Below are 15,013 nucleotides of genomic sequence, written 5' to 3'. Positions count from 1 at the left end.
GCACTGGAGAGCAAATCCAGATGGGTGTCAGGGAATTGGTTTAGCCTCTCGCACTAGAGAACAATTAGTTATCATCTCGCACTAGAGTATATCCAAATGGGTGTCGGGGAATTAGTTTACCCTCTCACACTGGAGAGCAATTAGTTTATCATCCCGTACTGGTGAGCAGACCCAAAAGGGTGTTGGGGAATTAGTTTACCATCTTGCACTGGAGAGCATGGAAGTTGTTGTCGTGAGTGTAGATGAGGAAAGCTAAACTGCTGGACAACTTAAATAATCCTCAACCTGTGAGGTCTTGTTTGGCAATCTGCTTGAGACTTCGAACTGCTTGTGGAACCCACGTAAGCGTGTAAGTGGGAAACACAACGAGCTTCTCCAAGACTTTCTTCAAGTATTGCGCCATCGTTATATGTTTCGTCGTGTGCCTTTTAGAGGATTGGTTGGTGATCAATTGAGAATTTGAATGGATTGTGAGCTTTTCCACTATTAAGTCTTTCGCTAGCAGAGGCTGCTAGTAAGGCCTCGTATTCTGCTCTGTCGTTGGATGCTTTAAAGTTTGAAGTGTCGTGGGTTTGGTCAGTGTAGATAGAAGCCACAAGGTGGTACGACTGGGGATCGTGGTGGAAGATCGGTATGGCTAGGAGCCATGGTGATAAATCAAAGGCGGTCGGAGGCCATGGAGTAGGCATGCACGACTTTGAGCACGAAGTTGTGATGAAAACAAGACATGCCCCTATTTCGTAATGGTTGGGCCGGTGTGTCTTTCTGGTACCTATCTGCCCCCGACGCGCGATTAGGCTGAGTTGATGCGTTTGTCGGAACAGAAGTAATCATTGTATCCTCCAGTGTATGTGGGATGATTCGATCTGCTCGATCTTGTCAATGAGAGGTAACCTGTTTGTGTTGGTTATGTCTCGTCTGAGTGTTTTGTCAGTAGCTTTGTGGCGTTGGAAACCATGCAATCATACGGTTAGAACTTCTCAACATCTTCTTGAATTTACCTCTCTAGGATATTAGAGCTTCCAGCTGCCCCCGGTTGCGACATGTTGGTCTAAGCTGTTTTTCCCTGTGCTTAGCTTGTCTATGTCGCGGCTGTGGTGCATGTGGTATGTTCCTAGCAGACAAGCGAACTACTCACAGGCTGCCGGTTGAACTTGAGTCAGATCGAGTGACTGCTTCTCTCCGTCTGTCGCATTGTCTACTCTAATGTGAGGTGGATGATGCTCATTGCGGGCTTAGCTGCGAATAAACACTTCTCCTAGAAGGTTGCTTATGTTGATTATCGGAGTGGTGGCCCCAATTGTGAATGTTTGCTCATTCATAGGCCTAACTGAGAGTGCACACTCTTCTACGCGCTAAGATGAAAGTATACGCTATTTTGAGGGCCCAGTCGAGAGTGTACACTGTTAGAACGATCGGTTCGTGACTGGTCAAGTGGTTGCTTACCAGGACGTTGTTGAAGAGGTTCATCGTCTGCCTTTATCCTATTTTGGGACACCTCGTCTCAGGCACGTTGCATCTCGATGCTCAGCAAGAGCTAATTCACCAAGGTAGTTTGCTGCGCGAGGGTATTTGTCAACTCTATGACTTGTCAAGACAAGTGTTGTTTTCCATTTGGGGTGGAAGAGCTTGGATGGTATACATCTCCTTATGTAGCGGAAGTGTATTGGACTCCAAGCGCGAGATTTAAGTTAGGATGTCAAATCTATGAAGAAATGGGGTGAAAATACCTTCGGTTCAATTATCGGTCTAAAAATATGAAGCTATGACAGTTGAACTAGTCTTGGACCAGTTGGGATTGCTCGGTGGGTTATGAGAGTGGGTTGTGCCTCAGATTGGACCATGGGAGTGGGTCGGATCGTCGGAGTAGGTCGGGTCGCTAGCATGGATTACCTCGTGTAGGGTGCGCATGAGCGCTGGGCTACTTCTCCTGCAGCAACTGCTTGGGCTTGCGCTGCTGAGGTAGTGGCTCAGGCAGGCCTACGCCGGGCCTCGCTCGGTTGCCTTGCAATGTGGCATGCGAATTGGGCCATGCGCCAAGTGGACGAGGCTTGGGCTTACGCTGCTGGAGTAGTTGCTCGGGCTTACAACGTGGGCTGCAGATTGGGCCGTGCGCCAAGTGGACGATACTTGGGCCTACACTACGGGGGTAATGGCTTGGGGCAGCTCACACTGGGCCTCGCTCGACTGCCTTGCAGTGTGGGCTAAGGATTGGGTTATGCACTAAGTGGACGAGGCTTGGGGTAACGGCTTGGGCTGCTTCTAGTGATTGGGCTTGCTACTACAAAGTGGTATGGGCCTGGGCTAGTGGTTTCCTCGCTGCCCTCTGCTCACCATAAGCTTGCTACCATGGAGTTGGCCCACTCCCCACTACCACGGTGGTCCCCTTGGCTGCCATGGTGGTGGTGCTCCTGTTGCCATCGTATTGAGCCTTGTGGATCGTCATGGTAGGGCTACGTCTTGTTCTTCATCATTTGATCCGGATCTTTGAACGTAGAAAGTTTCGTTCCTCGTGGTTTCTGAATTTCTCGTGATTGTATTTTTCCATTACCTCTATTCGAAGAATCCAAAAATTTTAGGAGTAAGAAAGTATGAAAAATTTACGAATGAACAAGAAATAAGAAAATTTGAATGCGAGAGTCTTCTTCGAGCGTGTGAATCAAACTCTCAATGAAAGCACCAATTTGTGGATGCAAATTTCCGCTATCTTCTTCTTTGACGAAAATGCACCTGCAAAATAATAACACCTAAGATTAAGACCAAAAGCCTCACGCGCCCATGATGAATGGGGGGCTTTGGCCGAAGAATCTCCGATGCCAAAGTTAGAATTTGAGAGAGAAGGTGTTTAGGAATTTTTTGGGGAGATAATGAAATTAGCATTTTAGTGGGAAAACATGACTATTTATAGGGGAGTGACCGGCCCTATTTAGAGAATAAGGGCCGGCCATATATGGTCAAATTGTGAGTGTAATAGGAAGATATTATGTGAAATAATATCTTGCAATTAAATTGGCAATTAATCCCAAATTGATTAGGAAAATTGGGAGTTACTGTGGATGCAAATTTCTTTCTCCTTGCTGTTGGACAAAATTGCACTTACAAAACAAATAACACCTTAGGTCAAGGCGAAGAGCCTCATGCCCCTGTGGATGCAAACCTCTGATGCTAAAGTTTGGAGAATTTAGAGAGTTTAGCAAGAGAATTGGAATTGAGTTTTGGAGAGAATTGGAATTGAGTTTTGGAGAGAATGAGAGGGCTTATATAGGGATGTGGCCAGCCATCTTGGGAGGAGATGGACTGGCCACTTGGATGGTTTTGTGGGTTAGGTTCTTGATTTGTGGTTAGTTAGCTAATAAATGGAATAATTATTTAATTAATTAGCTAATTATTATAATAAAAGAGGAAGGATTTGGGGGTTGCCTTGTGGAGAAGATATGATGAGGATGGATGAAATAGGTTGTACATAATTACCTATTTGGGCACTCTTGACTTGATTGAGGGATGATTGTCCACTGCTCACGCGTAGGAGTTCCAGTGTACCTCGAGGGTAATTTTGTCCTTTTCTACCCAAAAATCCACGTGTCACCCCTTGATTATTTTTGGCTCCACATTTACCTTTTGAGTGAGGATTTGATGAGGAGTGATGAGAGGGTTTTGAATAAATACCATTTTGATCACCTTTGACTATTCCTTGATTGAGTCGTTATTGTCTGTTGCATGTGTGTGAGAATCACGGCGTGCCTCGAGGGTAATATTTTCATTTTAACCCAAAAGTGCACATGTTGCCTCCATAATTTTCTTGATTATTTTTGGCTCCACAACGAGCCTCAACATGAATATGTAGTTTCTTTTTAATTTACTTATGATGTTATGCATGCATGCTTTGAATTATTTATCATTGAGTTTAAACTATCTATATATCTGCTTGATCACCATTAGGGTGTTTAGAAAAGTAGTCGGATGTAATTTTTGTTGGATTTACCCTAAAATTGATTAATGCTTCTCGTGATTGATAATTGTAAGTTCACTTAAGGTGAATGCCACACTCTCAAGGGTTGTAAGGTTTTTCAAAAAGTTTTCATAAAACTTAATAAGTCTTGCATGTTTAGATTTGATTTGAATGCCACAAATGGATTACATGTTTAATATATGTACTAGTTTGAATGTCTCAAGTAATTATTAGAATTACGTAAGATTGTTAATGGTTACGGCTAAAATCTAGTGCCTTTTACCTTTGATTTTCTAAGCTGTGTGTTATTTTTACTTTGTGTGATTTCTATATTGCCGATTTACTTTATTTTAATTTATTGCATTATTTACTTTAATACATGATTTCAAATCTTTTATAAATTTTGTGTTGAATAGTTAATTAAGAATTGGTTTTAAATACAAGTTATTCATATCAATCTTTGTGGAGAACAAGCTTGCTTGAGCTATCTTTACTACAATTACCTTATTCTTTTGCAAGTATTTCAACGTGATTTAACACTACTTTTGTAGGTGGTAAAAATCCTATCAATGCGTGTCTCATACCATGCTTTTATCACTTGACTCAATATAATATAAAATATGATTTAACTCCCATACGCCTCTTAACCCCAATTTAATTAACAAACCCTAGCTTGCTACTATAGATTATGCGATTAAATTTAGAGGCTTTGTTTTCATATCTTAAGGAATGGATCATGATGAACAACAAAAAATAAGCCTTGCTCTCTCCTAATTGGCGTCCCTTTATTGGACAGCCAGCTGGCTAGGAGGGTAAGTAGAGCATCACCAAGAAGACTCATGAATGTGGTGCAGTTTTGGTGCATGCAAATATATGACATGTATGGTTGAATGTGAAGGGACACAGCTAAAAAATATATACAAACAAAAGGGGGTGATTGTTTAACTTCCTCTCAAGTTCTTTTTCTCACCCGACAAATCATGGTGGAGGACCCTAATTATCTTCAAAAAAAATCAAACACCATTTCACATTTCTCCTTTTCTTTTTTTACCTAGTCAAGTCTACCTCACAAGAAACCAAATTTCAACCTCTTTTAGCGCCATTCTCTCTCCATCTCTTTTTTGTGTGTCTTCTTTATAAAAAAAAGTCTTTGCCAAATCTCCCTTTCACACATACACATATGGTTATGTTTTTGCTTTTTGGGTTTTGATTAACTTTCATAACTAAACAATGAAAATGCTCAAGGTAAGGTTAAAGTTTTTCTATCCATCTCAATAAATCAACACCCAATCATTATATAATTGATGTTATAACCTCGATGGTTGATTAGGTATTGGCACCCCAAATTGGACTCACACTGTATGCCCACCTTGCCATTTGAAAAATTGGAAATAATTAAAAAAAAAAAAAAAAAAAAAACCTATTTTATGTTAAAGCATATTGGTCATGATTGAACGGAACAATTATCACAGCTACGTGCATCTTCTGTAGTTATGCTGCCAACAAAAGAATAGAAAAGTGATGAAACTACATGCATCTCCCCCTGTATTTTAAACAAAAAAAAATTGCAGTTTCTGTTCTCTATATTGATTAAAGCAAGCCATTAAGGATTATCATGGAATTAGTCAAAAAGCAATCTAGCTACCATATTAGTTAATTAATTATCCTTCCCTTTGTTTTGTTCATGTTTATAACCTACCCCTTATGCACCCTTATTTTAGTCATAAGTAGATTCTAAAATCATCAGACATTAGAGAAAAATCAAAGATTTCATTCTCTTTAGCATGAAAGGTTTATCATCAATGAAAGAAAATATAAATAGAGAGAGAGAGAGAGAGAGAGAGAGAGAGAGAGATCATATAGATGATTATCCAGAATCCAAACATTTCAATTTGAAAATACAACAATCATGTAATAGATTACTAGTTGGCAATGAAGCTGATAAATTTTCTCCTTGGGGGATGCTACAAAAGACTGTAACTTTGTGGTACCTACCATGAGTTGATAGGAGAAAGAAAATTCATCTGCTTCATCACTTCAAGTAATCATCAACTTATTTATATTTAAACCACTAAGCAAACTGTTTGGAGTTATTAATTACTCCCTAACACACAGCAAGTGCTCCGTAGCAAACCGCTCCCCTATGTGCATGGTGTGCAAGCTGCTGAGAATTTTTTGTTACAGAGCACAAGGTTGGATATATATAGTACGTACCCTACTAATTACCTTCATTATTTGCCTTCCATAATTTCAAATCTTAAACCCGACCAACGAAAGAGAATAAGCTCTATAAGATGAAGCCTCCTCATGAGTTTTTATCAAAACTAGCAAAAGTTTACCCCTCATTCCTATCATTCCTATGTCACACATCAGGTTACGTGTAACGAAATGTGTGAGATAGGAACAAGATTTTTGGCTATTGTTGAAAAGTTTTATAAAAAAATGCTATTTTTCGGGAAAACGGGGCAAATTACTTTGGCTAGTTTTGATAAAAACTCATTCCTCTTCCGAACCAGTTACGCATTCCTTCTCATCCTCGTGAAAACCCTCAAGAGACGGGTGTGGAGAATGTCCCTTACCAAAGGATCTAATATGGTCCTTGAGGGATCTTTTGTGTTTAAAATCAGATCCGCAAGTGCAATACCATAGCTTGCCACAGTTCTTTTCATGGGTTCTCCAATCGCCTTTAACTGCAAATGTTTTGGCACATTTTCTACACATGAATGGCTTTGCTCCGTGCTTTCTCTTGTAGTGAGTTTGGAGAGTTCTGAAGTCTTTGAGTGGCTTGGCTCTTGGGTGGTTAATGTTGTTCTTGCAGCCTTGAGCACAACAATAGCATGGTAGCCTCAGCATTGCGGCTGGTTGTGTTCCTTTTAGAGAATCTGGCCCTTTTCTATATTCAGATCCATGGCCCCACATATGCATCTGTAACCCGAATACACAGTACTTTTTTGTCTTAGAAAAAGTTGCTTATAAACTCATTAGTTGAGCTCAAATTAACTTGCATAAGAAATCTTTTATGTAAAATGCATATATATATATATATAAGGTTGATGTAAATCAAAATGGACTTTGCAGTTCATGGTTAGCTTGGTAGGTTCACTACTAACTTTACCCTCATTTGGTTTTGTTTTTCTATATAAAGTATTTCTGAGTCCAAAAAGAAATTTTGAATGTACAAATTACCATAGGGAAGTGATTGACTAGTGTCTAATAATCTATAGCAAGATACGTTATAGATACTTTGGTCAATGGGTTACTGATATTATCAAATATCAACACAATGCCAAGAAAATATGAACCAAATATACTTTGGTTTTTTATGTTATCGATATTATATATCAATTATCAACTCAATGTCAAGAAAATATGAACCAAACTTCGTCATTCATGCTCTCAATATATATCATGTATAAACTTCTAACAAGTCCAAAAGTTTTCCCCAACTTGCTCCAGCTTCTTAAAAGAACACCTTTTAGTTCGTATTTGAACATTGAGGAACTAGAAGAAGGAAAAAAAAATGGCAATGAGAATTCATAAAATATGGCAGTTTTATGCTTATATATTCTAAAATAATTTGATACCACAATCGAGTCCTGAGATTTTTGGATTCAATTAGCCTCTTCCTCTTGTGAACAATGGTTAAGATATGAATGACTCAAAAATCCAGTAACCAAGCTTGAAATCACCCCCAATATGTCATTAGATTAGAATAGAATATCGTTAATTAAAAAAAAATCTTAGGGTCAACCAACATTGCATGTTAAAATGAAAAGGGACAACATTTACCCGAGTACTGTGAACCTAAACTACGAATAACTATAGTATTTAACTATTGGTTGTTTGACTATCTTTTCCGTTTTCAATTTTCAGTTTTCAATTTCTAGTTTTCGGCTTTCATGTCGTAAGAAAAATGAAAACAAAAAATTAGTTCTGTAACTAATCATTTAAGTTTTCAATTTCCAAACTCATTTTATGTGAGAATTGGCATAAGTAATTATGTATAGTAATATGTGAATCGAACTTGAGACCTTTTACTTACGAGTCAATAAAAATACCATTAAATTGTAGTGCTATATATAGTGACTACATGTTAAAATTATAGTCAGTTTAATTTTCCCAAGAATTTCTTTTACTATTTTCCCTCATGAGCTAGATGTCCGTCCATTCATGTGTATGTTCCTTTTCCCCCTCAAAGATAATGAAAACTTTAATGATTAATAATCTCCTCAAAATCCGGTGTCTCGCTTTTGGAAAAGTCGAACTACTTAATGAAGCCAAGCAAAAAGCAAAGAATATACAATTAATTGTAATTTTTCGAGCCATGGCAAATACAATCTTGCAAAACGGAAGCAAGCATATAGGGGGGAGAGATGCATATATATTTATATACGTGCTACTACAAGTATTTACTTCTACAATTCTCACAGAAAAGGTGTTTGAGCAATAATTTACAGTCATTGATCAACATCAGTCTAAACTTAAGTACATAGTAAACTTAGTAAATATTTATATAATGATTCACAAGTTCACCACAAACTGTGTTCTTTTTGTTCACTTCCATTTTGTATCTTGACTCGGGCTGTAGTTTGATTGTAGCTGAAAATTAGTCTTTAAGGTCCTCAATTTTGATACCCTAAAAAAATTTATTTAACAAATAGAGGATGCGTAAAAATTAATACTGAATAACTAACCTGCATGTTATTGTACCTATTGAAGGTCTTGCTGCAAATGGAGCAAGCAAATTGCATCGGCCCGACAAGAATCTGAGCAGGCGTTGGTATCCAAAACCTACTTTCTGCGTTAAAAGAACACCCATGAAAGCTCTTTTTCATGACTACTTGTTCTTCCTTGAGATTCAAAACCTTCTTATTCTGATCATATGTGTCTGAGTAAACACCTGTAGTAGTACTAGTACTATTAGGCAGTCCAATGTGCAAGGCAACTGTAACTTTCTCCATCTGCTCTTCTTTGACCCCATAACCTTCTTTCTGCACCCCAGCATCTTCTATTTTCACCGGCTTGGTGTCCATAAACCGGCTTAAAAGAGGCAAGCATTGCATAGTGCTATTCTCAGATATGCAAAAGGAAGATGATGACGATGATGACGATGATGAAAAAGAGGAAGGTGGTTTCAGCCATTCAATAAAAGGAGGTGCTTGAAAGCACAAATTTTGGTCTTCAACATGATGGTTCAATAAACCCATCTGTAGAGAGAGAGAAAGAGAGATCTCCTTAATGAATTCTCTCCTCAGAGGATTTATCCAGACCTTTTGTGGGAAAGCTTCACTTATAGGGTTGATTTATGAAAGGAGGTTTGGTTTGTCTTTTTTGGAACTTATTTTCTCCTTTCCTTTTCTACCTTTGCCTTTGTTTGGTTAAGAAAGAGATAGAGAGAGGGGGTAGTAATGGTGGGGTTACAGATAATGACATGCAAAACTGAGACTCACCTAAAGGAAAGAGAATCCTAGAATAGTCTGAATACCTCTACTTGTTGGCTTATAATTATACATGCATTTTCTTTTATTCTTTCTCGTATTAATAATATAATGGAATATAACCTATGTGCACACATTTCTCATACTACATTGACATTTTGCAGATGACCTGAAATGGCGGAAGGAAAAAGGCGAGAGCATTTCGTCAATACCTAAAAGAAGAGGAAAATATTTCAATAGAAGCAAAACGGACATTGAACCTGATAGGCTCGTGGGATAATGTATGAATTATGCCTAATCTTGTTTAACTTCCATTATATACATTTCAAACAAACCTTTTCGTAATAGGTATTTCATTAATCAAATAAAACGAAAACATTATTCATTAGGAATACAATTCTATGATTGCACACATAGTAAAAAGACAATACAAAACCTGTCACATATAATCACATCTAATCAAATGGAAAGATAACGCTCACAAAACAAAACCTTGCATCACTTTATGATAAACTTGCAAAAGACGACGATCCTTAGGAAAAGAAGCCCTGCTATGAGACATCATGAAGATGTCCTCATGGTGACAACCAAAACAAAATAAAAAACAACACAACACAAAATAAACTCTTCAGAGGTACAATTCCTCAATCACGGGAGACTCACACCTAACCAACGTGAAAGATAGCTCACAAGTCCTAAGCCCTACGAGCCAGACTTAACACCATCAACACACATAATGTAAATATCGTATCATCACCTGAATACCTTGCAACCGACAAGAAAACATGCTTGTGAATCCCTCAAACCACTACAACAACAATCACGAAGAAAAGACCGCACCACCCCTTGATGATCTTGCGATTGGGCCACTGTTCTAAAAATCTCCGCCTAGCACCGCCTAGGCGTTGGGCGGCTGGCCACCACCCCGATTAGTCTTTAGGCATTTGAAACTTAAGAAAGTTCACCTAGACCCACTTAGGCAGCCGCGTAGCCTACCTTGGTGCTTGCCTAACTGCCTAGATCACCACTCTTGCTTAGACAGAAAATTGATAACTTTCATTTGCATTTTGTTTTGTAAATAAAAAGTAAGGGACTTGTTGAATACTTGGATAACACTCATTATATGCTTGTTTCTCATGTTTTCAATATGTTCTAATATTTTATAATCTATATGTCATTTTCTTTTGCAGTTTATGTAACCCAATAGGATTATGTGTTCTTTTAAGTACAAATAGGTACTTATTTCTACAATATATAATAAGTTTACTTAAATCCGTCTAGGCCTCTACCTTAAGGCCCTGACCCACCACCCATAGCGGCTTTTAGAACCTTGTCATCGACAAAAAAATCTTGCTATGAGTTATCTCCAACAAACGTCGAACTTTCTCCGCATAACCCTTGCCAAGTGTGCAAAGCAAACCATATCACCTTATATTTGAACAATATTTGTCACTTTAAGATCTAGGATTAAGCAATAAGTCATAACCGCTACAAAAACTCTTCTCTTCAGAAAGAGAGAGTGACCACAACGACAACCACAAAGGCTTGCCTCGACAAGTGAGAAAGCGACCATTACAAAAAACAAGAAAAGAAAGAGAAGAAAGGGATCAAGAAGGATTGGTGCCAACCTCAAGGCCAAAGACTGGGTGGGTGGTGACAAGTTTTTCTGAGTAAACCTTACATGTTTAAATTGAATAAGCGCATTATAAACATTGATGAAAAATTCAATCCCAAAAGAATTCTTGTAAAATAAATCTAAAATAATCACAATAAAGCATGACAAATCGTAAAGCAATTATTAGACTTCAAGCATTTTATTGAAAGTCTAATTCACCGAAAATCGCAATATTACAAGGATTAAATGAGAGAGGAAAAAATGAGTAATGCTAGGGAGACTAAAGTTGTAGATAAAATTTGCAAACTAAATGATATGTCACTAATAGGAATGAGCACGTTTATTAACGCTTAAGTCATAATCCATTAATCAACTTTTATGTCATTTAGTTTACAAAATTTTGTCTATAAATTTAATCTCCCTAATATTAATGGAAAAAAAGAAAAAGAAAAACTAAACTAAATTTTATGACCATCGTGGTGAGGTGGCCTTAATGGAAATTGCAAGTTAATTTTCAAATTTAGCTGCGGAACAATTTGTTTACTTTGTCTTGCGTGATGTAATCAATTTAACTTTAATTATTTAAAAAATACCCAAAATTAGACAAATACATAGGAGATATAGGGCATCAAACAAATATACATATATATATATATATATATATGTATATGTATGTATGTATATATCATAGGATCACACTATAAGGGCATTGAAAAGAGTGGTTATTAATTAAAGTACTTATAAATTTGTGCTTGAGCGCGCTCCATGAACATGATCACGATGTACATGCAATGCATTATTATTTTATTGGTTTTAATTGGATATGATCACGGTGATAAATACTAGTTCGACGTAATGGGAGCGTATTACTTCACGTAGAAAAGATTTGTTTGGATATATAGCTAATTCGTGATTGTCTTTTCATTGCACTTAACATAAACGAGATTATTTATTTATTTATTTATTTCGAAAACTTAGATTTTAATCCTTATATAAGATGAAGTTTAGATTAATGCCTAATACGAGATTCAAGATTGAGTTTAGTCTCTTAGTTCTATTTAAATGCCCACGTTTATATTCTATGTCATTTTTATTTATTTATTTTTGGTAATTTCATGATATTTGTTTTCCTAAGTCTACATGAATTCATTATAGATATATTGCGCTAGAAATAGTTTGATACACTACAACAACAATAAAGTCTTATCTTACTAAGCGACATCGGCTATATGAATTTAGAACACCACTACACTCAATTTTCTGTCATGTCTTCTGTTAGATCCAAGTAGTCCAAGTCTTTTCTTGGGGTCTCTTTCCAAGTCTTCCAAGGTTTTCCTCTACCTCTTTGGCCCTGAGCCTCTGTCTCATAATCACATCTTCTAACCGAACCGTCTGTAGGTCTTTGTTTCACTTGTCCAAACTACTTTAACCGATTTTCTCTTATCTTATCTTCAATTTTGGCTACTCCTAATTTATCTCAGATATTCTCATTCCTAATCTTGTCCTTTCTCGTGTGCCCACACATCCAACGAATCTTTCTCATCTCTACTACACTTATTTTGTGTTCATGTTGATGCTTTATTGTCCAACATTTCATGTCACAAAGCATTGCTGGCCTAATTACCGTCTTATAAAAATTTTCCTTGAGCTTTAGTGGCATATCATGGTCGCACAACACACCCGATGCACTCTTCACTTCATCCATCCAACTTGTATTCTATGATTGAGGTCTCCATTCTTTTGCAAGATAGATCTAAGATAGTGAAAACGTTCGTTCTTTGGTACTTCTTGATCTCCAATCACCCTAACTCAATTGAACTTTTGTTTCCGTTGAACATGCACTCCATATACTATGTCTAATATGTCTTTGTCTTTGACCTACTTAGGTGAAGAACTTTAGATTTCAACACTTCCCGCCAAAGGTTAAGCTTCATATTTACTCCCTTATGAGTTTCATCTATCAACGCTACATTATCTGTGAAAAGCATACATCAAAGAATATGATCTTGGATATGTCTCGTCAACTCCTCCATTACCAATACAAAAAGTAATGGACTTAAAAGATGAGCCTTGATGTAACCCTACAGTTATGGGGAAGCATTTGGTTTGTCCTTCATGAATTCTTACAGCGGTCCTCATTCCATCATACATATCCTTTATAGCTTGGATATATGCTACTCGTACTCCTTTATTCTCTAAAATCCTCCAAAGAATATCTATTGGGACCTTATCATACGTTTTTTCAAAATCTATAAAGACCATATGCAAATCGTTTTTCATATCTCTATATCTTTCCATCGATCTTCATAAGAGATAGATTGCCTCATGGTTGAGGGCCCCAGTATGAACTCAAATTGATTATCTAAGACCCGTGTCTCTTACCTCATTCTATACTTAATTACTCTCTCCCAAAGCTTTATTGTATGACTCATCAACTTAATACCCCTATAGTTCATGCAAATTTGCACGTCGCCCTTATTCTTGTAGATAGGTACCAAAGTGTTTTTTGCCACTCGTTTGGCATCTTCTTCATTTCCAACCATGCTATATCCGTCTCTCCCAAGACATTCCATTCTTGGATCGGTATATCATATGTGCCCCCTGCTTTTCTATGCTTCATCATTTTTGCGAACGATTGCAAGATCACTAGAGGGCGGTGCGGCTTTTCCTCATCATGCCTTTACTATGCAACTATAACTTGTAAAGTTAGTACTAGTGGGTGTTCTCTTTCATGTTGGTTAAGTAGTTATAAGAACTTGTTTACGAGTTTGTAATTGCTATATTATGGTGATTCTTTTAGTTTGTGTGACTTCTTGAGACTTTCTTCCATTGATGAGGGGACACTTATCACAGGTCGCTTGTAAGATATTATAAATACGATTTTTTCTCCAACAAGTGACATAAGAACATGCGTACCAAATAATAATTTGTATTAATGAAAAATTAGGGTTAAACAAAACTTGGCCTCTGATTCGACCCCCGAATATGTGTGTGGTTGATCCAAGGGTTGTAGAGACTTGATCTTGAATCAGGCTTGATTTCTTCAAGGGCCGTCAAGGTTTGATCTTGAAGTAAGTGGGACCATGAGTAGTTGCACGTGGTAGGTGGTCTTCGGCTTTGGTGCTGATGAATCGGCATGTGTATTTGTTGTGCTTGTTAATTCTCCACGAGCTTGACGAAGAACGCGAGTGTTTGAGTGTTTTTTTTTTTTTTTTTTTTTTTTTGAACAAACGACATTATCTACACTAAGGGGAAGGGAGGGTGGGCTTAGCCTCACAATGGACTAAAAATAATGTGGTTCAATCGTACCTAAGACTTTTTACTTGCAAGTGAAGAAGAATACTACTAGACCGTAGTACTATGTGGTGTTTGAGTGTTTGAGCGTTTGAGGCTGTGTAGATGTATGTCTTTTCTTTGTCTTGGAGCCTCATATTTATAGGTCTCCCCATGTCTTGGTAAAGGCTTAATTTGGTCTTGATTTTGGACTTGATTAATTGACGAAAGAACCAAAACTTAATTTGGACTTGATTTGTGATTTGATGTAATCAAGAAATCTTTGATTTAATCAAATAAATCTATAACCTTTCATCTTTAATTTGGCCATCATTAATTTGCTCAATCTCCCGGATTTAGCGTTCATCTCATTTGTTGATTATTTTCTTTAATTGAAATCAATTAATTTGTTTAATATAAATGAAGATTAATTAAAGATAAATCCTTAATTATTTTTCGCCAAATGTCAACTCGTGTCATTCTTAATGACTCGTCCGATTTTGATAAATCATATGCCATGTGTGCAACTTGTAAGACCCACGGTGCGCCATGTCAAGCTAAAACTTTAAATTGTTGGTGAGTGTTTGTTTCACCGAAATTTCAATGTTTACAGATATTGTTGGCTATAGTCATTTAATCCGTAATTTTATTTTCTTTATCACCCAACACCATGGTAATTAAGTTTAGTTGTAGCATGGTGTGTTCTTTTGTTTCGGCTACAGTTCCGGTTACGCGTTA

At 37.3% G+C, this 15,013-nt stretch overlaps 1 protein-coding gene across 1 annotated transcript; it reads right to left on the bottom strand.

The window, feature by feature from the left end:
- Positions 1–5,977: 5,977 nt before the first annotated feature.
- Positions 5,978–9,201, bottom strand: LOC137741343 (zinc finger protein WIP3-like). Its single transcript, XM_068481068.1, has 2 exons — positions 8,644–9,201; positions 5,978–6,874 (listed from the first exon to the last, which is right to left on the bottom strand). Exons 1-2 carry the CDS (start codon positions 9,154–9,156, stop codon positions 6,446–6,448), a joined length of 942 nt encoding a protein of 313 aa, XP_068337169.1. The 5' UTR covers positions 9,157–9,201; the 3' UTR covers positions 5,978–6,445.
- Positions 9,202–15,013: the final 5,812 nt, after the last annotated feature.

This window comes from Pyrus communis, chromosome 8, assembly GCF_963583255.1.
Source record: "Pyrus communis chromosome 8, drPyrComm1.1, whole genome shotgun sequence".
In the NCBI taxonomy this organism is placed as follows: Eukaryota; Viridiplantae; Streptophyta; class Magnoliopsida; order Rosales; family Rosaceae; genus Pyrus; species Pyrus communis.
The sequence above is the reverse complement of the archived record's forward strand: the minus strand, read 5'-3'. Positions and strand labels throughout refer to the sequence as shown.